Source organism: Molothrus ater, chromosome 22 (assembly GCF_012460135.2).
Source record: "Molothrus ater isolate BHLD 08-10-18 breed brown headed cowbird chromosome 22, BPBGC_Mater_1.1, whole genome shotgun sequence".
Lineage (NCBI taxonomy): Eukaryota > Metazoa > Chordata > Aves > Passeriformes > Icteridae > Molothrus > Molothrus ater.
In genome coordinates, this window is record NC_050499.2 from 4,738,039 (window position 1) to 4,765,613 (window position 27,575).

Genomic DNA, 27,575 nt, shown 5'->3' on the forward strand with positions numbered 1-27,575 from the left:
TCTATATGATATTTATGGGATCCACATGCTATTGATGGGATCCACATGATATTTATGGGATCCACACGATATTTATGGGATCTATATGATATTCATGGGATCCACATGATATTTATGGGATCCACATGATATTCATGGGATCCACACGATATTTATTGGATCCACACGATATTTATGGGATCTATATGATATTCATGGGATCCACATGATATTTATGGGATCCACATGATATTTATGGGATCCACATGATATTCATGGGATCCACACGATATTTATTGGATCCACATGATATTTATGGGATCCACATGATATTTATGGGATCCACACGATATTTATGGGATCTACACGATATTTATGGGATCTATATGATATTTATGGGATCCACACGATATTTATGGGATCTATATGATATTTATGGGATCCACACGATATTTATGGGATCCACACGATATTTATGGGATTTTATTTATTTATTTTTTGACCACATTTGCCGCTGCTGTTCCAGGCTCGGGAATGGCTCGGGGCTGTCCTGGCTCTGCTCTGTGGGGTCGGATCCATGAGAAAAAGGTCAAAATACGACTCAAAACCCCCTCAAATCTCTGCTGTTGCTGCCGTGCCGCTCCAGGAACTCCCATCCCAAAGCGTTCCTGCGGATCAATGAAACAAACCCCACAACCATCTGCACCTTTGGGTGCTTTTGGGCGCCTTGGCTGAAAATGAAAGCTAAAAATCACATTAAAAACCGAATATTCCCATTGTCAGGGGCGTCCCCATCCCTGCTGGACACCAGAGCCTTGCAGGGAACGGGAAGATTTGGGAATTTGCTTATCCCACAAAGTTTGGTGCAAAAACCCCTGAAATGGAGGCAGCTGAAGGAAACGCTCGCTGTCAGAGGAATCCCCTGTGGGAGCAGGCAGCTCCTGCCCTGCTGGAGACGGAAAAATGGCATTTCCAGAGAGTCTGGGCAACGTTTTGGGAACGGGTTATTGGAGAATGGAGATGGTTCTGGGGTAAAGGAAGGGCTGGGCAGGCAGGTTTTGTTTCTGGCAGAGATTTTTTCACTTGAAAGAATTAAAATGAGGTTTTACTCAGAGATTTTTTCACTTGAAATAAATGAGGTTTTATTCTGAGATTTTTTTCACTTGAAATAAATAAAATGAGGTTTTATTCTGAGATTTTTTTCACTTGAAAGAAATTAAATTAGGTTTTACTCAGAGATTTTTTGACTTGAAATAAGTGAAATGAGATTTTATTCAGAGATTTTTTTCACTTGGAATAAGTGAAATGAGGTTTTACTCAGAGTGTTTTTCACTTGGAATCAATGAAATGAGGTTTTATTCTGAGAATTTTTCATTTGGAATCAATGAAATGAGGTTTTATACTGAGAATTTTTCACTTGGAATCAATGAAATGAGGTTTTATTCTTGGATCCTGACTTATTCCAAGCAGCTGATTTTTCCTTGCTCTTCCCAAGAAGTTTGAGGAGAAGGGGAGAGATTTCGAGCTCTCTCTCTTTTGTAAAAAAATAAAATTAATGTGTGCACTTGGGGAATGCTGCAGTGGAAGTGACTCGCAGGAAATAATTGCTGGGAACAGGAAATTTCGTCGGTGGATTTCCCATTTTTCAAGAAGATTGATTTTCATCAAAATTCTTCAGTGAGTTGTTCTGAAATGAAATTGTGTTCTGGTGATTAATTTAATTCACAAGTGGTTAATGCTTTTTTTGTTGTTGTTTTCATTATAGAAAATCAACCCCCAATCTATAGAATCCTGCCATGATCCTTTGCTTTCTGTTTTGATTTGGAGCATTTCCCTGCATGCTTCCTTAAACATTTTGAACTTTTTCGGGTTTGGAAAGCAATTCCAACCCAAATTTTTTCATTTTCTAGCCAGACCTCCATAAAACCAGCTCAGATATAGATTTTAAGGGCATTTATAGAGCAAATAATTTGAATTCCTTGCTGTTACACACCCATGGAGGAAGCGGGGAAGGTGTAAATGACCCATGGCCAAACCCAGCAATGACCTGGGCATGGTGTAAAATTCTTTTTATGGTTCCTCTCCTCATTTCTCCCTGCTGCCTGCTGGATTTAGGGCATTTTTATCACTGATATTCTGAGGGAGCTTCTCCTCTCTTCGAGTCACAACAACAAACAGCATCACCTCAGCCAACTGCAAACTCCAGCCTGGATGGTCCTGGCTTAAAAGGGGCTGATTTTGGTCTTGGGTTTATCTTGTCTCTGGATTTCTTGTTCCTCGGGTTTACCTTATTTCTGGATTTCTTGTTGCTTGGATTTGTTTCTAGATTTCTTGGTTTTTTAGATTTATCTAGTTTCTAAATGTCTCATTTCTGGGGCTTGTTTCTAGATTTCTTGTTTCTTGTATTGATCTTGTTTCTAGATTTCTTGTTTCTTGTATTAATCTCGTTTCTAGATTTCTTGTTTCGTGGGTTCATCTTGTAGCCAAATTTTTTGTTTCTTGTATTAATGTTGTTTCTAGATTTCTTGCTTTTTGGGTTCATCCTCTTTCTAAATTTCTTGTTTCTTGGATTTATTTCTAGATTTCTTGTTTCTTGTATTGATCTTGTTTCTAGATTTCTTATTTCTTTGTTTTGTTTCTAGATATCTTGTTTCTTGGGTTTCTTTCTAGATTTCTTGGATTTGTTTCTAGATTTCTCGTTTCTTGGGTTTACCTTGTTTCTAGATTTCTCATTTATTGGATTTTTTCCCTAGATTTTTTGCTTCTTGGAATTGTTTCTAGATTTCTTATTTCTCAGATTTATTTCTAGATTTCTCATTTCTCAGATTTATTTCTAGATTTCTTGTTTCTTGGGTTTCTTTCTAGATTTCTTGGATTTGTTTCTAGATTTCTTATTTCTTTGTTTTGTTTCTACATTTCTCGTTTCTTGGGTTTACCTTGTTTCTAGATTTCTCATTTATTGGATTTTCCCCCTAGATTTCTTATTTCTCAGATTTGTTTCTAGATTTCTTGTTTCTTGGGTTAATTTTGTTTCTGGAGCTTGGCTGAGCCGTTGGTGGCTGCCCTGTGGGGTGGTGCAGGGAAGGCAGGAGGGTGCAGATGTGTGGTCCTGACCCACAGGTGCCCCTTCTCCCTGGCAGGGTGCAGTGCTCAGGGAAGAAGTTGGGTTTAAGAAGGTTTTAACACCCGGGTTTGCGGTGGCAGGAGTGAAGGTGAGCTGCTCACATTTCAGCCATTCCTGAAACCACTGCAGGAAACCACTCCTGAAACCATTCCAGAAACCACTGAAACCACTGACACCATTCCAGAAACCACTGAAACCACTGAAACCATTCCAGAAACCACTGAAACCACTGAAACCATTCCAGAAACCACTCCTGAAACCATTCCAGAAACCACTGAAACCACTCCAGAAACCACTGCAGGAAACCATTCCTGAAACCATTCCAGAAACCACTGAAACCATTCCAGAAACCACTGAAACCATTTCAGAAACCACTTAAACCATTCCTGAAACCACTGAAACCACTCCAGAAACCACTGAAACCACTGAAACCATTCCAGAAACCATTCCTGAAACCACTGAAACCATTCCAGAAACCACTAAAACCATTCCAGAAACCACTGCAGGAAACCATTCCTGAAACCATTCCAGAAACCATTCCTGAAACCATTCTTGAAACCACTGAAACCATTCCTGAAACCACTGAAACCATTCCAAAACCACTGAAACCATTCCTGAAACCATTCCTGAAACCACTGCAGGAAACCATTCCTGAAACCATTCCTGAAACCACTGAAACCATCCCAGAAACCACTGAAACCATTCCTCCTCCTCACACCAGAGCTGCTCCCTCCTTTCTCCACATTCTTGCTTTTTCTCACACGGAAAATGTTTGGTTTTTTTTTTTTTTTTTAATTAGATATAGGAGCGATGTGAGGGAAAAACAAAGCACAGTCTAAATCAGAGGTAAACCTCCCATTTCATTGGTTTCATATGAATCAAAATTTAGAAAAAAAAAAATAAAAAGGATTTTATTTTGGCAAAGAAGGAAAAAACTGGCTCCCTGGAAGGAAATAGCAGCAATCAGGGGCCTGGTTTGTGACAGCAGAGCTCCTTGGTGGCTGTTGGAAGCATTCAGGGACTGCAGGGCTTGGGCAAAACCTCATCTGGTTTCATTCCTCAGCTGAATTTTAGAGCTGGAATGATGGCTGTGAGGCTTTGCCTTGTTTAATTTATTTAATGATTAAATTAATGTTCTCCAGGGCCTGCTCATGCCTTTTGTGAGGTGCTGGGAAGCCAAATTTGGTTATTTTTGGAAGGAACACAATGGGGATTTTATTACAGGAACATTTTTTTGGTGGAACTGACACCAAGGCTTTGCCCACTGAAGGTGATCTCAGCTGCAACACTTCCAGAACCTCAAATGTTGAGAAATGTTGGCACTGGAAAAGTGTTGCCAAGAAAATGTTGGGAATTTCCATTGGGTGCTGCACACAGACTCCTCCCTCAATAATTAATTCATAATTAATTCAACATTTATAAGGCTGATTTTTAATTAAATATTTTGCCTTCCTAATCTGAAATACATTAAATTTTGGCCTTTGACTTTTAGCAGCTGGATGCTCATTGGTCTCTTTTTTTGCGCCACCATCTCTGTGAAGTGCAGGGAAAATCTGAATTCGTATTGAGGTAGGTTGAAAAATTTTCTTTCCATGTAAAAATGTCATTTTGTGGGATTTAAAACAACCAAACCACCAGAATTTCTAAATGGTTTGTGAGGTGATGGTTTGTGAGATGATGATGAGCAGTGTTATAAAAAAACAAATGGTTGTTAAAATAATAATAATAATAATAATAATAATAATAATAATAATAATAATAATAATAATAATAATAATAATAATTGTTATTATTATTATTTTTAAAATGTGCTCCTCCAGATGCAGCATCATATCCAGCTTTCTTACAGGTTCAATATTTAAACATTTCCTAAAAATTCATTATTTTATTAAAAAAAAAAAACAAACCAACAAATGAACAGATTTCTGCCCTAATTTCTGGGAGGAGGGAGCCAGCCAGGGAGGAAGGTGACCAATTAAGACATTAAGCATTTTGCACCACATGGACACATCTGCATGGCAGCCAAATAATGCAGCCATCAGCTCATTTTCAGGGGGCTGTTGCCTACTTCAACTCAGCCCTCAGATCAAAGAGAAAATGTCTGCTTGCATTTTCTCATCAGAAAAGGGATGCTAATTTAGGTTCCTTAATGTGTGGTGATAAGAGACTCCTTCAATTAAATGAATTCTATAGGCCAGAAAAGCAAAAAAAAAAAAAAAAAGAAAAAAAAGAAAAAGGGGATACAAAGGGAGTCAGGCTGGAAAGGCAGAAATTCTCATTAAATCAAAGGTCCAATATTCATTACCTCCAGCATCTGGGGCTAAACACTGAACATGGAGCTCATCAAAGGGGGTTTAATGGGTTAAATTGAGAATATAATCTAATTAAAATATTAGATACGAGTAAATAGCTCTTTGATATTCATCTGAAGGTTTCATTAAAACAGGCACTTGAGGTTTGGATTAAGGGGGGATTATCACTTTTAAGCAGGAACAACAAGTTGAGGTGCCCTGAGCAGAAATGCTTCAAAGTGTTACAGTTTGGGTGAAAAATAAAAGTAGGCAAGAAGAGCATGGAAACATTTCCCAGCCTGGCAGTGCCCAAAGGAGAGGGGAAAGAGGCTGAGGAAGAGGAAGGTTCTGTTCAGAAGCTGGAATTGGATGCTCTAAGTGACAAAAATATCGTGGAAAATGTTTCCCCTGCAGCCTGACCCGTGCTCCCATATTGGACAATGGTTCTTCCACCAAGGCTTCCCAAAATTTTCTTAATATTTCTCAATATTCCCAAAAAATGTCCTGAAATTCCAGCTGTGAGTCCAATTCAGCAGTGGAGGGGAGGTTCCTGCCCCTCAGGAGGGTTTGAAGCAAGGCCAGGTCCCATTAAAAAGAAACCAAATAACTGGGATAAAGCAATTCCACACCATCACAAACTGGTTGGGTTTGTCTCAATATTCCCCAAATGTCCTGAAATTCCAGCTGTGAGTCCAAGGGGCTGATTCAACAAGTTCCTGCCCCTCAGGAGGGTTTGAAGCAAGGCCAGGTCCCTCCTCCATGAGGAAGGGCAGAATTGGGGTTGCTTTGTCCAAAATTAAATTGGGAGCTCCCATTAAAAAGAGACCAAATAACTGGGATAAAGCAATTCCACACCATCACAAAATGGTTGGGTTTGTCTCAATATTCCCCAAATGTCCTGAAATTCCAGCTGTGAGTCCAGTTCAGCAGTGGAGGGGAGGTTCCTGCCCCTCGGGAGGGTTTGAAGCAAGGCCAGGTCCCTTCTCCATGAGGAAGGGCAGAATCAGGATCACTTCTCCCAAAATTAAATTGAGAGCTCCTCATAAAAAAAGACCAAATAACTGGGATAAAGCAATTCCACATCATCACAAGGTGGTTGGGTTTGTCTCAATATTCCCCAAAATGTTCTGAAATTCCAGCTGTGAGTCCAAGGGGCTGATTCAACAAGTTCCTGCCCCTCAGGAGGGTTTGAAGCAAGGCCAGGTCCCTTCTCCATGAGGAAGGGCAGAATCAGGATCACCTTTCCCAAAATTAAATTGGGAGCTCCCATTAAAAAGAGACCAAACTGGGGTAAAGCAATTCCACATCACCACAAAATGTTTGGGGTTTGTCTCAATATTCCCAAAATGTCCTGAAATTCCAGCTGTGAGTCCAAGGGGCTGATTCAGCTGGTTCCTGCCCCTCAGGAGGGTTTGAACAAGGCCATGAGGAAGGGCAGAATTGGAATCACTTTTCCCCACATTAAATTGTGAGCCCCCATTGAAAAAAGACAAAATAAATGGGATAAAGCAATTCCACATCATCACAAGGTGGTTGGGTTTTTTATTCCTTTCTCCAGCCTCTTTTCAGGAGGTTTTAGCCCAAATTCCCTCGCTGTGTGCTCTAATCACATTTCATATGGTGACTTAATTCATCATTTGCTAAGTTAAAGAAATGGAAGCACCCTAAGAAAGCCATCTGTTTGTTGTTATTTTTACAGCCTTAATCTGTTAAAAGCTGTTTCCTCTCAAACATGCAGCTCTCAATTATCTTCAGTTACCCAATATATTCTCCAACTGCTCCTGGCTAATCCCAGATTGTCTGCATGCTCAGCCAGGACTTGTTTGGAATTTTCTTGTCCCAAATGAAGCTTCAAAATTCTTATTTTTTTTTGTGGAAACTCTTCACTAAGAGATAACAGAGGAACAATTAAATAATTAGCATTGCATCATTACCAACTGATGTGTTTGGAGCATATTTTTGTTCTCTTTTTAGCAGCAATGGATTATTTTTGCTTTTATTTCTGGCCAAAAGTCTCTTTTCCATTTCAGAAAGAGAAATATTGCTGGTGTTAATATCATCAGATGAAACAGAAGTTTATTTTTAATGTTTTGTAGATATGTCTGTTTATATGTTTAAAAATGATCCAGCTGTGACAAGGCAAGAGATTATTGGTGTAAAAGATGCAATTTTCAGATCATTTATTTCAAAGAAAAAGAACAGAGGACTAAATTTCTAACAAAACATTTTCTAATAAAAGAACCGAGCACTATATTTAAAATGCTAAAAATGCAAAAGGTCAATTTAGTAACAAAATAGGTACAAGTTGAACAATTAAAACCAATTCTAACATTGAAAAATAATTAAACTTAAACCAGTTTAAATTTCAGCAGACTGGGAAATGAAAATGTGACGGTCACAGCTGAAAATAAAAACAATTCAGGCATTTTTGCCTCGATCCCTGAGATCCCCCAAGTACCTACAAGATGTGAAGGGCTTCAAAAGCAGCCACAGCTTCCTTCTCCTTCTCGTGCCTGCTCCACAGGGATTCCAGGGATGGGATTTTGGGTAACCTGGGTCCAGCTGGGGCCTGGGGCAGAACCTCCTTCACCTCCTGCTCCCATTGCTTTGCTATGAAAGTCTTTGGTCTTGGAATCTTCTTGGCATATTCCAGAGCCTAAAAACAGCAAAAACTGGGGGGACTGAGCAAGAGAAACCCTGGCTGAGATTTCCACAAGAATATTTAGGTGGGTTGAGTGAGATATATCTGAATTCCTGAGCTTGTTTCTGACAGAATTCAATCCCAGGTTCTTCAGTGGTGACTGCAACACAACCCAGCCCAAGATTTGCTTCCTGGCACCACTGGAAGCCACCTTAGACACTGAGGAAGTGTTTTTATTTGAAAAAAGAAAGAGCAACACGAATTCATTAAATTTATAAACATCTTTTTTCCAGTCTCATTAAGCTCTTGCTCTCAGGCAGGAAGTGTTGCAGGTTAGCAGGACAAGCTCAGGTTCTCCTGGACAATGCACTTAAATATCCAAATTAAAAAGCAAAATGATGCCTGGAACGTGGAACTGGAGAGGGAATGGAAAGAGTTTTACAGAAATGCTGGAGCTGGCAGAGCCCTGGCTTAACCTGGGCTGGGTTTTGGTGCCTGTGTGTTGCAGGGATTTGGGAACACCTCACGTCTCCTGTGCATAATCTCACGTTCCTGTTGAAGTCTCCTAAAAGAATCCAAACCCATTTTTCCACCCAGCCAATAAAGCTTTGTCTCTTGGTGGTTTATTTTTGGGAATAAACGCAAGGAAAGGAGGAACTCTGATATGCTTGGGTTCCCAGCTTTGTGCTGGGGCCTGCAGCGCTCCCTGTCCCCCTCAGGAGCACCCAGGGAAGGGCTCAGCCCTTACCTTCTGCCGGGACACCGAAGACACCTGGGGCTTTGCAGGCAGCCTCTGAACCACAGTCAGATTCTTCATGTTATATTCCTTGATTTGCCTGGAATATTCCTTCTGCAGCTTCAGCTTTTCTTTCTGAGCAAAGCAGAAAAGGGGCCTGGAATTCAGTGGCTGGGGGGACCCATCAGTGCAGGCCTTTTCCCACCACTATTCCATTTCCAGCTCTGCTGCTGTCCAGCCTGCCTCTGCCATTGATCCCTCCTCAGCACACAACAGGAAGCCCTGATAAATGGCACAGCTTCTTTTAGTGGCTTTTCCCTTTTAAGAGCTTTTTCCCTGGACTGAATGGAGGATGGAGCCCAGCAGAAATGTGACAGCTCCATCTTTATTCTGTCCTGAACAATCTGTGCCCGTTTCACCAGGATGCAGCCAGGTATTTTCTCGTGTTTGTACAACTTTGATTTCCACTTGGAACATTTGGTGCATCTTTACACTGGGAATGACAACTCAGCCACTTGAGTGGGTAATTTCCTGATGTCCAATTAGCCCTGATTAATTCCCATTTCTGGATTTTAAAAATGAGAGGGTAAAAATTATCCCCAGGACAGCTGTCTTTGCTTTTATTTGAATTTCCCTGTAGGATCTCCAGCGAGCCAAGGATATAAAGTCCCAGATAATTGTAAATGATGATTTCTCTGCCACTCTCCCCTGCCTAAATCCACTTCTGGTTTACTCACTTTCTCCAAGGATATCTCTCTCAAGCCAAGGATATAAAGTCCCAGGTAATCATAAATTATGGTTTCTCTGCCACTCTCCCCTGCCTAAATCCACTTCTGGTTTACTCACTTTCTCTTTGATTGTTTCATAGTCAGGTCCAAGGCCTCCAAGCTTCATGCTCAGATTGAAGTAGAATTTGGAGCTACCCAGCTGAAAACCAAACAGCAAACAGATTTTCCTTGATATGATTTCACAGAGGGAATAATTCAAGAAGGTTTTATAGTGGAAACATCAGGATTTTATTTGCAATCTCAGCTGCACCCCTGGCATGTCTCATTTTAAATAAGTGACCAACAGGACTTAATGGGAAAAGTGAAATGACACAGAATTTCCTTTGGATCCAGGTGGGAAATTGCCAATTATCCCAATCACAAAGTGATATTTTCTCAATCAAAAATGACCTTTTGTGAGCTTTATTGTGAAACAGCTCAAAGCCGCTCATTTGACTGTGGTTAGAATGAGACTCCAAAGAAATTTTTTTGTGAGAGAAGCAGATGAAATTACCTGACTTTGGTGGCAAAAATCAGGCAAATGATGTTAGTGAGAATAACCTTTCCTTGTTCTGAAAGCTGCACTGGAAAGTTGCCCACAGACACATGAAAAATCCATGTTTGCTGCACAGCAAAGGCTTTACAAGTGCAGGAGGGGTGGGTGATGCCATCCAGCACTTCAGGACATCACACAAGGACTCCAACGCCCCCATAATATTTTTATTCTCTTTTAAGACCACATTTTTAGAAGGGAATTATGTTTAAAAACTTGTGAGTGAAGCCCATTTTGATCAGCTCTGTGATAATTTCAACCACACAGTAAGGCAGGAACACCAATTTCTACATGCAAATAAAATGGGCATTTCTTCAAAACACAGTTCAAGTTAAACTCAGCTGCAGAGAAATTCATTTTATGCACTAAATTTGCTATTTGAGGTTTCTTTTTGTCAGCTATCCCTGCTCTTACATGCCATAACTCACTAATTTTTAATTTGAGGTACAGTGAGGAGTTAATTTCTCTGTGTCCCACAAAATCAGGGGAGTTCCCCACTTGCTGCACTGAGTGCATTTGTTTATGAGGAAAAGCTGGATTTTGCTGGGAGCACGACCAGTCTGGCTCTCTGTGCATTCCTCACATGTGGAGCGTGAGAAAACTGCTGCAAGCACAGGACAAGAAACAAAAGAAAGAGAAGGAGCTCTGCCCTGCAGTTCCCACCATAATCCTAATTCTTCTTAGAGGCACTCAGGCAGCAGTGCCCAAAGTGCATGGAGTCATTATTCCAGCTTAGTTTGTCTGCCCTGAGACCCGGAGCAAACTCCTCAAACGTTGAATTTGTCACGGGCAGCTTTCTGCTGTGCTAAGTGCTGACACCAGCACAAGTGGGCCTGCAGAGGAGACAGAAATCCAAATTTTAATAAGGACCATCAGGAGCTTTGGGATGAGGTTTGTGCTGTCAGCTTTACAAATCCTCCAGATCTGGGCTTGGAATCCCTTGGAAAGCAGGAGATTTGAGCTGGGCAAGAAAGGAGCGTGAGCAGGGTAATGGATGGCTCAGATCTGAGGCTGCCTGCTGCTCCTTACAAACAGCCTGACCCTGGTAAATCAAAATCATTTTATCTGTGGGTAAATGACAGGACAAACCCTGCTCTGTGTGTCCCTGCAGCTAAACCAGACTGATCCCTTTGCTCCAAAACGATTCCAGTGAACCAAATGAACGAAAATGATTCCAGTGAACCAAATGAACGAAAACAATTCCAGTGAACCAAATGAACAGAAATTATTTCACTGAACCAAATGAACTGAAATGATTCCAGTGAACTCTCGGAACCAGGTGGATCCCTCTGCTCTAAAATGATTTCACTGAACCAAATGAACAAAAATGATTCCAGTGAACCAAATGAACTGAAATGATTTCACTGAACTCTTGGAACCAGGTGCATCCCTCTGCTCTAAAATGATTCCAGTGAACCAAATGAACAAAAATGATTCCAGTGAACCAAATGAACAAAAATGATTTCACTGAACTCTCAGAACCAGGTGGATCCCTCTGCTCTAAAATGATTTCACTGAACTCTCAGAACCAGGTGGATCCCTTTGCTCTAAAATGATTCCAGTGAACCAAATGAACAAAAATGATTCCAGTGAACCAAATGAACTGAAATGATTTCACTGAACTCTCAGAACCAGGTGGATCCCTCTGCTCTAAAATGATTCCAGTGTCTGTTTCTACCTTTGTTCCATGATTTTTAATGCTCTGCTGTGTGTCCATGTGCTCTTACAACATTTCTCAGTCCCTATTTGTATTTTTTTGTTTTTAAACTTTGGATTATTAAGAAGAAATGTTAGAGGGGGAATCGAAATGTTAAACCACTCAACCCACATCTATTTTCTCACCTTCTTGCTGGCTTTGGGCTGGTTTTGTTTTTCCCTCTGCAGCAGAGACCCCTCTGAGCTGCTTCTTCTCATTTTCCTTGGATTTCCTTCAGCTTTTCCCGAGTCTCCCTGGGGCAGGGCAGGTGGGAACAAACCCCACAGCCACGTGCCAGCAAAATCATCTTCAAAATCAGAAATTCTTGGCTTTTCCTTCTTCTCTATGAAATGGGAGATTCTACAAGCAGGTGTTGGTGAGCTGTGAGCAAAACATGGAAAAGGTCTTAAAAAATGAGGGGGGTAAGAGTAAAAATCTGAATTTACACACAGCAAACAAGCTGAACATGGAATAAGGGAGCAGGGAGATGGGAAGGTGAGGATTTCACAATAAATGACTTTGCTTGCACTCAAGTTTATGGAAAATAAATGGAAAAAAAATGACAAATGGGGAAATTTCAGCCTGATGCAAAGGTGATTAAAGCAAATGAAAGCTTTTGGATCAGGCCTGCTGAGTACTGATAGAATTATTCATTTATGTGAAATAAAACCTTCATTTTTTTTTTTTTTAAGACAGGTGAAATTCTTCACAATTGAGGATTTTCCTGCTCTCCCCTTTAGGGACAGAACTGACCCTGAATATCCATCCTGCAAAGCCAATTTTGCTACAAACTCTGGATTCATGCACAATGCCCTTTCCTCTCTATATTTTTAACTTTCCCACCCAGCCTCCTAAAAGGAAACTTTCAATTGAGGAAATTTCCATCCCTGGAGGACAGAACTGTCCTTTTCCAATGCCAGATTTAAAAATCAATACCTATAATGAAACTTCAATTAGAAATAAATTATAATGGTAGGATTGTAGCAAAATAACTTTATACTTTGGAGTTTAAAGCATTTTTTTGTTTCTTTTCTGGGCATCACAGGGTTATGATAATATTATTTTATCACTTAAATCCTCACCACAAACTATTCTGATACCTGTGATCCTCATGAATATGATTTTTGAAATCTGGAAGAGGTGCTTGATCCTTCACTCTTTCTTGAAAAATTGCATTAAAATCAGGTGAAATATTCTCCAATTCTGGATGTGCCTGGTCACTGCTGCTGTTTTTCCTGGGAAAATCCTGCCCAGGGATGGCATTGGCTGGGAATTGCTGTGGAATTCCAGCTGGAGAGTCCTGCTGGTATTTCTTGTCCTCCTGACTGGGACATTCAGGATCTAAAACCTCTGGTGGGTAAAAATTCTGAAATATTGGGAGAAAATAAGCAGGCGTGGTAAGGATTGAATTTGGGATATCATTTAACCCACTCTGGGGTTTTCCTGCTGGGCCAAGAGCAGAATTGGGGTTGGGGGCTGAGCTGGGCTCCTGCCCCAGGGCAGGGGGGGCAGCCTGGAACCCTGGGGTTTGCTGCTGCCTCTGCACCCAGGGATTTGCTGCTCCTGCTGCTCCTGGGGGCTCTTGGCCATCGCTCCTTGTGAAGGTTCCTCCCCTCAGAGGCTGCTTGGGCTCTGCTTTTTGTCTCTGCAAGGACCTGGGCTGCTCCTGAAACGAGTCACCAGCAGCTGGGTTTGAGATATTCAGGTAGAAGTTTCATCACTCACATCAAAACCCCTCTGAGCTGCTGGGATCTAACCCTGCTCATGGTGGATTCAACCCAAAATTCAATTCACCAGCAGCTGGGTTTGAGATATTCAGGTGGAAGTTCCAAAAACTCACTCACCAAAATCCCTCACCAAAATCACTCACCAAAATCACTGACCAAAATTCCTCTGTGCTGCTTGGATCTAACCCTGCTCACGGTGGATCCAACCCAAAATTCGAGTCACCAGCATTGACCAAAATGCCTCTGTGCTGCTTGGATCTAACCCTGCTCATGGTGGATCCAACCCAAAATTCAAATCACCAACAGCTGGCTGAATTTCCCAGGGGATTTTTGAGATATTCAGGTGGAAGTTTCATCACTCACATCAAAATATCTCTGAGCTGCTTGGATCTAACCCTGCTCATGGTGGATTCAACTCAAAAATTCAACTTATAAAATATTTTATATACATTAAAACATTAATATATAATATATAATATTTATATGATTTAAATATAAATATATACTATTTCTATATTAAATATTTTATAGATAGATTTCAATTTTTAAAATATCAAATTCTAAAATGGTAAATTCTACTGAATTTTAATTATTAAATTCTCTCAAAAAGGAACCTTGAGCTGCTGTCCTTTTGGGTACCATTTCTCTTCAGGTTTCATTTTCCCAGGCTGGAATGCTGGGACACTCTGGAGTGGTTCTTCATCAGCTGGTGGAGGATCTGTGACCTAAAAACCAGGAAAGTTCATGGTCACAGCAATCGGGGGAACAGATCTCAAAATCTTGGGGAAATAATGAGGAATAATCTGTGGCCTATTAAAATTAAAATGTTAAATTTTGGCACGATGGAACGGATGACAAGGAAATGGTTAAAGGAAAAAAAAAAAAAGAAGCAAAACCCAATTAAAGGGAGGGATGACTCCTTCTACTTTTAAGAGGAATAAAAGAAAGGAAAATTGTGCAGCACAGAAACTCTCAAATGTCTGAGCTCCTCCATTTCCATGGAGGAAATGCACCTAATAACAGAAAAGCAGCCAGAAACCAGCCCTGGCCAGGCAATCACACATCCCAGCCTCTGCAAGAGAGGCTCGCGGGAAAAGCTGGAAAAACACAATAATGGGGCTGAAAAGCACAGGGGGAGCTGCAGGGATAAAGTCTGGAGCACACAGAGCTGGCAAAAGAAGCTCACAAACAAGGACAGCTCCAATAACCACGGCTGCAAATTTATTTGGAGCAAGTTTTTTCTGAGTTTGCGCAGTTATCGCTGCACAAAGATGAGTGATCCCCTTATAAATATAGCAATAATTGATTTTTTTCCTTGAAATAAACTTTTTTTAATCTATAAAACTGCAGGAAATCCAATTTTTAGTCTCTGTTTTTTTGTCCCAAAGCATCCTGCTGAGTATTTTAGTGGAAGTGTGACTGTGACAGGAATCTCTGCTTCACCCCAGAGTGGTCCCACAGGAGAAGGGGCAGTGGGAAGATATTTATGACCAAAAGATAAAAGATATTTATGAATTATCAACTGAAAATGATTTTTTCACTTCTAATTTGGATGATGGTAAAAATAACGAGTGTGGATGGATGCTAATTAGAGCTATGTTGATATGATTATGTTTGCTATTCAGGGAATTCTGGAAATCTTTCCTGTCTAAGTGTTGGAGCCAGGGATCAGGACTTCATTGTGCAGACACTGTTTAAAATATGGAATAGGCAAAGGAATCAGTTTTTTCATGTGGGGAAAAAAAATGTGGGAAGCTGAGCCTCTCCCTTTGGGGGTAAGAGATTAGGGCAGAAAGAAAAGGTGGGCAGGGTTTATTGCTGAATTTATGGGTGATCTCATGGCTCCAAATTCAACGTAAATCCCTGGAAAAATTCACAAGAAAATTAAAAAATACCACGGAGGTTTTCCTGAGCTGTGGACAGCAGAGCTTTGCAGTGAATAAGATGTTTTTGGTGGAACCAACTGACTCAGTGCATTGATGGAGTGCTGGGCAGGTAAAACACACAAACATACTTCTACATTATCTCTTTGAAAGAGGAACAGGACACAACCTCTGCCAGCATTTTTTCTTTTTTTTCTTCTTTTTTTTTTCCTTTTTTTTTTTTTTTTTTTGGTGAACCATTCTATTAATACCAATCAAATTGAGAAAATGATCAAATGAAATTGCATTTTGAGAATCATAAGCTGTGTAATGCCTATTCTGTTAAATTGAGGCCCATAATTGCTTCTCCACTGAAAAGATACAACAAAGGCAGCAATCATGGCATGTCATTATCCCAGACTGGCAAACCAGCCTTTGCAGGGAGGACTTCAAAGCCTTGTGGTTCTCGAATTGCATTTGGCTGCTATTGTTGAAGCACAGGCAATCTTGATTAGGTGTTTACACCGAGGGAAGGCTCAGTGCACAGAGAGTCTGAGTGCCTTGCTCTAGAGCCATTAAAAAATTGTACATTATGTTCCTGGCTTTGAAGTGAGGGGCTTGGAGGTAGGAAAGCAACTCGGATTGAGCGCAGCTGAGCTGGACCAGGCACTGCTTCTCCTCCTGCCTCGCTCTCTCTCTATCAGAGAAACTCATCATGGGGCTCTTTAGGGATCAGGCAATGCTGCAAAGAACTTGATGCAGTAGAAAATGGTGCATGAATTAGGAAATGTACAGATCAGCAGGGGTTTGGGGTGTGTTTTGGGAAATCTGTAAATGTAAATCTTGCACAATGAGGCTGGGAGTGCTTTAACTCAGCTGGGCACAAAGTCCTGCCCTCAGAGCAAACACCTTTTCATTGCAGATCAATACATTCAGCTTCAACCCTCTGCAAAGCCCAGAATAATCAGTTTAGGGAAGCTCAGTTGGATTGCTGACGTGTGGCTCATCTGCTTTTACAGATCCTTGGTGGTTTTGCACTTTTGGATGGAGCTTTCCAGGTGGGGTGACCAAAGTTGGCCCCTGCACCACCACCATGTCCCCTCAGGGCCTTTTTCTAGAGCCATTAAAAAATTGTACATTGTGTTCCTGGCTTGGAGGTAGGAAAGCAACTCGGATTGAGCGCAGCTGAGCTGGACCAGGCACTGCTTCTCCTCCTGCCTCGCTCTCTCTCTATCAGAGAAACTCATCCTGGGGCTCTTTAGGGATCAGGCAATGCTGCAAAGAACTTGATGCAGTAGAAAATGGTGCATGAATTATTAGGAAATGTACAGATCAGCAGGGGTTTGGGAAATCTGTAAATGTAAATCTTGCACAACGAGGCTGGGAGTGTTTTAACTCAGCTGGGCACAAAGTCCTGCCCTCAGAGCAAACACCATTTCATTGCCACAGCCCAGCAGTGAGCAGATCAATACATTCAGCTTCAACCCTCTGCAAAGCCCAGAATAATCAGTTTAGGAAGCACAGTTGCATTGCTGACGTGTGGCTCATCTGTTCCTTGGTGGTTTTGCACTTTTGGATGGAGCTTTCCAGGTGGGGTGACCAAAGTTGGCTCCAGCACCACCACCACGTCCCCTCAGGGCCTTTTTCACCCCTTCCAACAAGACTGAGCCATGGTTATCTGCTTAGGAATCAGTAAATGAACTGTTAATTAATGAACAATAAATTAATCAGGAACTGCTGCCTGTCCCGCAGCAGCTCCAGGGGTGGCTGCCAGCGGTGGTGACGCCGCTCATGGAACCGCAGAGTTATGGAATGCTTGGGTGGGAAGGGCCCTCAAAGGCCACCCTGTCCCACCCCTGCCGTGGGCAGGGACACCTTCCACCAGCCCAGGCTGCTCCCAGCCCTGTCCTGGAACACTTCCAGGGATGGGAATTCCACAGCTTCCCTGGAACTTCTCAAGGTCATGAAGAAACTTTCCTACACCCCCTCTGCCTGCTGTGTCACCTCTCTGCTGTCCCCAAGGCCGCTCCAGCGAGATAATCTTATCTCATAACCCCGATTTTAACTGATTCCTTTGCCTATTCCATATTTTTAAACAGTGTCTGCACAATGAAGTCCTGATCCCTGGCTCCAACACTCAGGAAAGATTTCCAGAATTCCCTGAATAGCAAACATAATCATATCAACACAGCTCTAATTAGCATCCATCCACACTCATTATTTTTACCATCATCCAAATTAGAAGTGAAAAAACACAAGTGCTCTTAATAGCTCTACTAGAAAAAAAAACCAACCCTGTCCATCATTGCTGCCACTGGAATGGAGTCAGAAAATCCCCTCTGATGCTGTGTCAGCTCTTCATTAGCCCTGGCAGAGCTGTCCCTGGGAGCACAAGGGCCCTGGAGCTCCCCAAGGTAAGAATTTTCTGTGTGGAGCAATCCAGTGACCCCCCCTTCCCATTATGCATAATAAGGAGCAAGGAAAAGCAATGAACTGGTTTCTAATGGTTCATTAGGAACTGTAATTACATTTCCTCTCAAACCTTGCCACAAGTTGGCTGAGACTGTGCAAAGTCAGAACTTGCAGACTCTGCATGGTCACAACTTCCTGACTGTGTAAAGTCAGAACTTCTTGTCGCTAGTAATTACTTTAAAAGCCACAAGATGACAGCTTCAAACATCCAAATTCAGTGCTTTTATAAATGTATTTATATATAATATTTATAAATTTATATAAATGTATAAACTCTAAATTTATAAAATTTATAATTCTAAAACTATAAATTAAATTATTAAATCCTCTAAGAAAGGAAGTCAGAACTTCCAGACTGTGCAAAGTCAGAACTTCCAGACTGTGTAAAGTCAGAACTTCTTGTCAGCAATAATTACTTTAAAAGTCAAAAGATGACAACTTCAAACATCCAAATTCAGCGCTTTTATGGATATATTTCATCTGAAAAAATCAAAATGTATAAATTCTAAATTTATAAAATTTAAAATTCTAAAACTTCCAGAATGGGCATAGTCAGAACTTCTTGTCAGTAATAATTACTTTAAAAGCCACAAGATGACAGCTTCAAACATCCAAATTCAGTGCTTTTGTGGATATATTTCATCTGAAAAATTCTAAATGTATAAAATTTATAATTCTAAAATTATAAATTCAATTATTAAATTCTCTAAAAAAGGAAGTCAGAACTTCCAGGCTGTGCATCAGCCAGAACTTCCAGACTGTGTAAACTCAGAATTTGTCAGTAATAATTACTTTAAAAGCCACAAGATGCCAGCTTTAAACATCCAAATTCAGTGCTTTTATGGATACATTTCATCTGAAAAACTCTAAATGTATAAATTCTAAATTTATAAAAAAATCTATAAAAAGCCAGCCCTGGGCTTGGGAGCAGCTGGGGATTTGTGATTATCCCACAAGGGCTGAACAAGATTTTAATAATTATAATTTTAATAATTTTAATAAATTTTAATACTTAATAATTGTAATGATTAATAATGTTAGAATTTTAAATTTTACACATTTAGAATTTATACATTTAGAATTTTTCAGATGAAATGTATCTGTAAAAAGCCAGCCCTGGGCTTGGGAGCAGCTGGGGATTTGTGATTATCCCACAAAGGCTGAACAAGATTCTCCCTGGAAATCCAAAGCTGTCACTCCCTGGCATCATGGATTTCAAATCTGCTTCTCCCCTCTGCAAAGCTGAGAGTTCAACACCAGACAGACCTAATCCATAGAAATTAGGGAATTTATGCATTTACCCACCTGCCCTTGGAGAACTTGCTGCTTTTTCTTGTGCAGCTCAAGATAGGAATTAATCCTCTCTGACTGTAAGCCCAAAGTCCGTTTATTTTTTTTCACAAAGTCTTTTTTTGCTCTTTGGGGTGGATCCTGTTGGTTCTGAGCAGGAAAAGCATGGCCAGGATTATTTTTGGAATGGAATCCATCTGCAGGTTCCTCCCTTTTGGCTTGTGGCCCATCAGGTTTGTTGCTGGCCACATTTGCTCCATGGAAGCTGAATAATTCTGGATCAAACTCTGGGAGTGAATCCTGATTATCCTCTGAGGAGCCATCAGGATGGAGATAAAATGAATCCACTGAAAAGTCCCCACTGCTTCCTCCAAAAACTTGGGGTGACTCCTCTGCCTCAAAAAAATCTGCTCCCTTTGTTGCATTCTTCCAATGAGGATTGTACCTCAGGATGGAATATTTGTCCACAGGCAGTTTCTTCCTAATTAAAAAAAAAAAAAAAAGAAACAAAAATCAGATTATTTCTGCATAAATGGTACAAATTCTGTATTATTTCAGTGTGCAAACAGATGTCCTGCTGTGGCCAAATGAATTGTTTCAGTGAATTCAATATGGAATCAGCATCAGACGAGTTTTATCAAAGATTTTTTTGGTAGGAAACTTAGGCAGGACTTCCTCTTCCTTTTTAATTTCCACCATCATGAATGATAAATGGGTCTAACACTCAGATCACAGTGGAATACAATCATTATCCTAAATTTTGTACAGAAATTTTTAAATCCTTGTAGAATCAGCTGAAAGGTGAAATGATAAATTGCATTGTTCTGTTGTCTCCTTAAAAATTACACAAGTCTACAAAAGGCAATTTGTGTTGTTCCTTCTTCAAAGGCTCTGCTGAGTGAAATAAAAGTGAAATTCCTGGTAAAATCAGTTTTCAAGTGTCCTTTTGAGACTGTGCAAACAAGAACAGCCTCCAGCTCTGTGTTCTTATTTTCTCTCCTCATTCCTGTGCAACATCCTGATGCTTTGATTAAAAAACTCCTTCTAGAAAAGATTTTAAATCACTTTTTATCAAAAAACAGGCAGTGATTAGAGTAGAAAAACATAAATGGAAAGTCTGTTTGGCAATTTTTTAACAAGTGGCCAAATTATTGCCCTGAGTTACATTTGTCACAAAGCAAAGCCGGATGCTCTGCCTTAAAAAATCCCCAGTTGATCCAATTTCTGCTTTAAGATCTGATCCAATGGGAGGAAAAGCAACTGCAGGAGTCAAATCCATCCAAAGAGGCTTCCAGGAGCTGTGCAGGTGGAAGGAATGGGGGAGAAACAAAACTTTGAACACAATTTTTTCTTCCCTGGACCTGCAGCGCAGCCCTGGGGATGCCACTGAAACCTGGTTGGTTCCTATTCAAGAAATCTGCTGGATTCCTCAACCTGTGGCCTTGATAATGATATTAAAAAAAGAATAAATAATAAATAATCATTTTTTAACGAGCTTCATGCCTCTGCCTATATTTCTATTTATTTTTACACCATTTTTTCTTCCCTAGACCTGCAGTGCAGCCCTGGGGACATTTACAGGCACTGGTTGGTTCTTCAGCTCCTGTTACACAAATCTGCTGGATTCCCCAACCTGTGGCCTTGATAATGATATTAAAAAAAAATTAAATCATTTATTCATCCTTTTTTAACAAGCTACATGCCTCTGCCTATATTTCTATTTATTTTTACACAGTTTTTCTTCCCTGGACCTGCAGTGCAGCCCTGGGGACATTTACAGGCACTGAAACCTGGTTGGTTCCTATTCAAGAAATCTGCTGGATTCTCCAACCTGTGGCCTTGTTAATGATATTAAAAAAATAATAATTAATTTATTCATCCTTTTTTAACAAACAACATGCCTCTGCCTATATTTCTATTTATTTTTACACAATTTTTTCTTCCCTGGACCTGCAGTGCAGCCCTGGTTTCTGGGTGACTCTGCCTGGGGACATTTACAGCCACTGAAACCTGGTTGGTTCTTCAGCTCTTGTTACACAAATCTGCTGGATTCCCCAACCTGTGGCCTTGTTAATGATATTAAAAAAATAATAATTAATTTATTCATCCTTTCTCAACGAGCTACATGCCTCTGCCTATATTTCTATTTATTTTTACACCATTTTTTCTTCCCTGGACCTGCAGTGCAGCCCTGGGGACATTTACAGGCACTGGTTGGTTCTTCAGCTCCTGTTACAGAAATCTGCTGGATTCCCCAACCTGTGGCCTTGATAATGATATTAAAAAAAGAATAAATAATAAATAATCCTTTTTTAACGAGCTTCATGCCTCTGCCTATATTTCTATTTATTTTTACACAGTTTTTCTTCCCTGGACCTGCAGTGCAGCCCTGGGGACATTTACAGCCACTGAAACCTGGTTGATTCCTATTCAAGAAATCTGCTGGATTCCTCAACCTGTGGCCTTGTTAATGATATTAAAAATAATAATTAATTTATTCATCCTTTCTCAACGAGCTACATGCCTCTGCCTATATTTCTATTTATTTTTAACACAATTTTTTCTTCCCTAGACCTGCAGTGCAGCCCTGGTTTCTGGGTGACTCTGCCTGGGGACATTTACAGCCCCTGAAACCTGGTTGGTTCTTCAGCTCCTGTTACACAAATCTGCTGGATTCCCCAACCTGTGGCCTTGATAATGATATTAAAAAAATAATAATTAATTTATTCATCCTTTCTCAACGAGCAACGCGCCTCTGCCTATTTTTCAAGTGGCTCCAAATAACAAAACAATCTGGTTTTCTTTGCTTTCCAGGTGAGCATGGCTGCCATGGTCTCTTGGAGCTGATTTCCACCTGGGAAAATATCATTATTGCCAGCTGGCCAAGGGGCTGCAGGTAAACAGCACGAGGTGAGGCTGCTCTGCAGCGAGTACAGAAATATGTGAGCTAATTGCAGTGATTGAAATGGCAGAGGAGGAGGCTGAGGATCCCTTTGTGCTGAAATGTGTGCACAGAACCCAGCAGCGGGGCTCAGCCCAGGTCACTGCACGGGGACAGGATGAGTGTGAAGAGCTCCTTCATCCCTAATCATCCCCAGACAAAAAGGGCACCTTTTATTGCTGCCCCCAGCTCCAGGGGGAGGCTGGATGGACCCGGTGCTCCTCAACAAAAGTGTGGGGAGCAGACAACAGCTGCAGCATTTCCTCTTCAGATTCCGAGGTTGGTAATGGATGTAGAGAGGGGGTTTCATATGGATGTGCTGTGATATTTGCTCTGCTTAATGGGCTGCACTGGAGTACTCACTGGGCTGAGTTCAAACAAAATAAAATCAAATTTCCATTTAATGAAGAGCCTCACATTCAGCACAGTATTCAGTCCAAAAAAATTACTAAAAATTAGAGCATGTTTCTAGTACAATTAACATCATTTGCACTCACAATAAAATATGCAATAACTGGCCATTTTGCTTGTTGAGGAGGTGAATAAAAGCATGCTATTAATCATTTAGCCTTCATTTGTTTGTCATTTTATTTTAAGTAGACTATTAAATTGAAACTGCACGTTGTTATTACTTGGGGTTTAATGTAATCCCTTTAAACTCAAGAATTATTCCCAATTTATCCAGGGTTAAACCTCCCATGCATATGACAGGATATTCAATTTTATTTGATGTACCCAGTGAATACTTTCTGAAGGGTGTTTAAACGTGGCCTTGAGGAGCATCAGGTTAAAAGTGTCAGAATTATTCTACTCCACTCGAGTTTTTGCCTTACCTTCCACTGCCACAAATCTTTGGTTTCCTTTCCTTTTTTGTGTTGTACTCAGCTCCTTCCTCTTCAGAACTCATCCCCTCCAAGCTGTCCCCATCCAAGCTGTCATCCTCCAGGATGTCACCAACCTCCTGCCCTACCAGCTCCGGAGTTTGCAGGTGCTGCCTCTGCTTCTCCAGGCTCTCAGAGCCAGAATCCTGGGAATCCTCAGCACTGGAGGCTGAGCCCCTCTCCCTTTCCCAGCTGGCAGCTTGGAAAACGGGGGGCACGAGGGTTTTTGGAGGGACGTGGATGTTGGTGGAGGGGTGGGTGTGTGGGGAGGAGACTGAAATGAATTTCATGGCTGAAGGGTTCATCCCCTGCTTTGCACCGATGGTTCACACCAGCCCTGCATTTGGAGAACACAGAGAACATTTTAGTAATACTTAAAAACTGCATTTCTTTTGGAGAACACATAAAAGATTCTAATATCATTTAAAAACTGCATTTTGTTTGGAGAACACATAAAATGCGTTTTAATAATACTTAAAAACTGCATTTCTTTTGGAGAACACATAAAACATTCTAATATTTAAAAGCCGCATTTTGTTTGGAGAACACAGAGAATATTTTAATAACACTTAAAAACTGCATTTCTTTTGGAGAACACATAAAATGCATTTTAATAATATTTAAAAGTTGCATTTTGTTTGGAGAACACATAAAACATACTAATAGTATTTAAAAGCTGCCTTTTGTTTGGACAACACATAAAATGCATTCTAATAATATTTAAAAACTGCATTTTATTTGGAGTACACATAAAACATTCTAATAGTAATTAAAAGCTGCACTTTGTTTGGAGAACACCTAAAACATTCTATTAATATTTTAAAACTGTATTTTATTTGGAGAACACATAAAAAATTCTTATAATATTTAAAAGCTGCATTTTGTTTGGAGAACACCTAAAACATTTTAATAATATTTAAAAGCTGCATTTGGCTGCTACCATTGGCTTAGGCTCAGAATTTCACCTTCTATTGTTCAAACAATTCTCTATTCTCATCTGATTTTCCTTTCTTCCCACTAATTTTCCTTTAAGCAATAATGTCAAGATCTCAGAGAATTTACTGCTATGAAATCTCAACTATTGGTGGTAATAAATAATGCAAAACCAGCTTGTGCCAAAGAAACTTAAACTGAGGCAAAGCATCTGTTATATGTTAATTCTGAGAGTTAAAATGAATTTTGTTTATTCTCTTCAGGCAACTTTAGACCCTCTGGCCATGTAAAATCAGCAGAAGGTGGGACAGGGAGCACAGGGAGAACTGGAGCTCTGTCTAAATTAGGATGAGAATTTCTTTACACTCAGCTGAAGTGTTCAGAAGTTGTTTGCACTTCCAGATATTCCCCAGGTGAGGTGGGAGGGAGGAAAAGGAGATTTCAGTGCTGGGATTTCAGTGCTGGGATTTCAGAGCTGGGATTTCAGAGCTGGGATTTCAGAGCTGGGATTTCAGTGCTGAGATTTCAGAGCTGGGATTTCAGGGCTGAGATTTCAGGGCTGAGATTTCAGAGCTGGGATTTCAGGGCTGAGATTTCAGAGCTGGGATTTCAGTGCTGAGATTTCAGTGCTGAGATTTCAGTGCTGAGCTGTTCTGTGCTGAGCTGTTCTGTGCTGAGCTGTTCTGCTCTCAGAGCCAGCACACCTGGCACCAGCAGGGTCAGAGGTGCACAGGCAGTGTCACCTCAGCACCTGGGGATAAAGAATTTTGGATATTTTACCCTGAGATCACCCTGCAGGCAGCTCTGACACCTGGACTGTCCCCTGTGTCCCCTGCTCCCAGCAGTGACCCGGGCAGCCCTGGGATGGGCAGGGAATGGGGAATCCTGGCCTGGAGCAGGACCTCAGCCCCAGAGGAAAGCCACTGTGTCCCCAGGCCCCCCCTGTCCCTGCCTCCTCCCAGCCCCCGTCCCCTCTCCTGTGTCCCTTTTGCCATGTCCCTCACCCAGTCCTGTCCCCTGTCCCCAGTGTCCTCACCCACCCCTAACCCCACATTCCCTGGCCCCTCACCTGGTCCCCTGTGCCCACTCCCTGTCCCTGATCTCCTGTCTTGGTCCCCCATCCCCATCTCCTCTCTCATGTCCCCTGTCCCAGTTCCCTGTCCCCTGTCCCTGTCCCCTGTCACTGTTCCCTCTCTCCATCCCTGTTCACTCTCCCATGTCCTCTGTCACAGCCCTTTTCATCCCACTCCCCTGGCCCCGGTCCCCTCTTCCCTGTCCCTTATCTGGTCGGTTGTCCCTGATCCTGCCTCCCTGTCCCCTCACCACTGTCCCCTCTCCCAGTCCCCCATCCCCTGGTGCCCTGTCCTGTGCCCCTGTCCCATGTCCGTGTCCTCCATCCCGTCTCCTGTGTCCCATGTCCCTGTCCCGTGTCCCTGTCCTCCGTCCCCTCCCATGTCCCTGTCCCTGTCACCCTCTCTGCTCCTGTGTCCCTCTCTCCTATTCTGTGTTCCCATCCCTGTCCTGTGTCCCTGTCCCTGTCACCGCTTTTCCCGTGTCCTTGTCCTATGTCCCTGTCCCGTGTCCCTGTCCCTCACCCTGCTGTTCCCGGCCCATTCCCGTGTCCCTCTCACCGCCGTTCCTGTGTCCCGTGTCCCTGTCCCTGTCACCTTCTCCCATATCCCTGTCCCGTGTCCCTCTCACCGCCGGTCCCGTGTCCCTGTCCCGTGTCCCTGTCCCGTGTCCCTCTCACCGCCGTTCCCGTGTCCCTGTCCCGTGTCCGTGTCCCTGTCCCGTGTCCGTGTCCCTGTCCCGTGTCCCTCTCACCGCCGGTCCCGTGTCCCTGTCCCGTGTCCGTGTCCCTGTCCCGTGTCCCTCTCACCGCCGTTCCCGTGTCCCTGTCCCGTGTCCGTGTCCCTGTCCCGTGTCCCTCTCACCGCCAGTCCCATGTCCCTGTCCCGTGTCCCTGTCCCGTGTCCCTGTCCCGTGTCCCTGTCCCTGTCCCCGCCGTTCCGGGCCGGGCCCGGTTCGGGCCGTGCCGCGCTGTCCCCGTTGCCACGGCAACCCCGCGGACGCCGGCCGCACCCACCGGGGCGGGGGGAGCGCGGTTCCCCCCCTCCCGCGGGCGCTGTGGTAGCGCCCGGGAGCAGCCGCGCTCCACTGAAACGCGGAATTGTTATTGCCATTGGAAAAGGGAATTATTTCCACCGAAACATGGAATTATTTCCACTGAAACGTGGAATTGTTATTGCCATTGGAAAAGGGAATTATTTCCACTGAAACATGGAATTATTTCCATTGGAAAACGGAATTATTTCCACTGAAACATGGAGTTATTTTCGTTGGAAAACGGAATTATTTCCATTGGAAAATGGAATTATTTCCACTGAAACATGGAATTATTTCCACTGAAATATGGAATTGTTTCCATTGAAATATGGAATTGCTTCCAGTGAAATATGACATTATTTCCATTGGAAAACGGAATTATTTCCATTGGAACGGAACACACAGGCCCTTTTATCTCACTGGGTATTCAAACCCCAGTGTCCACAATTTTTTTCCTATTTCCAGTGAGAATGAACAGTCCTGAATGAGTTTTATTTCATGAGATTCACAGCGTCCCGTTCTGGGCCTCTCAGTGCAGGGAAGAATTCCCCACATGGAGGCGGCAGAGCCTGAACAGCCCAGGGAGGTTTTGGTTCCCCCTGTCCTGGAGCCACCCCAGCCCCACCCGGCTGTGTCCCCGTGTCCCTGCTCCAGGTGACCCTGCCTGGCCAGGGCCGTTGGGCTGGGCCATCTCCAGAGCTCCCTTCCCACCCCAAATGCTCTGGGATTCTGTGAGAAAAACGCACTTTTCATATTCTGCAAATGGCAAAAATCATCGTAATTCACATTTCAATGTAAATCGCTAATCTGTGATCCTGCAAATGGCAAAAATCATTGTAATTCACATTTCAATGTAAATCACTATTCTGTGATTCTACAAATGGCAAAAATCATTGTAATTCACATTTAAATGAATAAACCAATATTCTGGGATTCTGCAAATGGCAAAAATCATCGTAATTCACATTTCAATGTAAATCGCGAATATGTGATTCTGACAAAAATCAGTGTAATTCACATTTAAATATAAATCCCTATTCTGTGATTCTGCAAATGGCAAAAATCATCGTCATTCACATTTAAATATAAATCACTATTCTGTGATTCTGCAAATGGCAAAAATCATTGTAATTTAAATAAAGAAATCCCTATTCTGTGATTCTGCAAATGGCAAAAATCAGTGTCATTCACATTAACTAAATAAATCACTATTCTGTGATTGTGCAAATGACAAAAAATATTCGTAATTCACATTTTCTTTATTTTAGGGGTTGGCTTTTACCCTCCTGGAGCAGGAAGGGCTCCTGTAAAGCCCTGCAGGAGTCCCAGCTCTTCTGCTGCCCCATTTGGGCAGTCCCATGGGGAACATCCCCTTCACAGAACCATCAAACCATTTGGCTTAGATTTCTGTTATTTTTTATTTTTAACCCTTTAACCATCAGGCTGCTTCCCAGCTTGGTTAAACCCAGCTGCAATTCCAGGTTTGGGGTCCCAGGGAGAAAAGTCACAGTGGGTTTGTAGCACCTGTGGTGACAGAGGAGGTGACAAAATCAACCATAAATATCCTATTTTGTAT

The 27,575-nt window shown here is 41.9% G+C and overlaps 1 protein-coding gene across 1 annotated transcript; it reads right to left on the bottom strand.

The window, feature by feature from the left end:
• Window positions 1-1,500: 1,500 nt before the first annotated feature.
• Window positions 1,501-25,654, bottom strand: JHY (junctional cadherin complex regulator). Its single transcript, XM_036397292.2, has 11 exons — window positions 25,644-25,654; window positions 24,258-24,644; window positions 22,913-23,297; window positions 19,154-19,619; window positions 14,129-14,239; window positions 12,888-13,453; window positions 11,934-12,168; window positions 9,618-9,698; window positions 8,784-8,906; window positions 7,853-8,050; window positions 1,501-1,666 (listed from the first exon to the last, which is right to left on the bottom strand). The coding sequence occupies exons 3-10, from the start codon at window positions 23,263-23,265 to the stop codon at window positions 7,853-7,855; spliced, it is 2,133 nt and encodes a 710-aa protein (XP_036253185.1). The 5' UTR covers window positions 23,266-23,297; window positions 24,258-24,644; window positions 25,644-25,654; the 3' UTR covers window positions 1,501-1,666.
• Window positions 25,655-27,575: the final 1,921 nt, after the last annotated feature.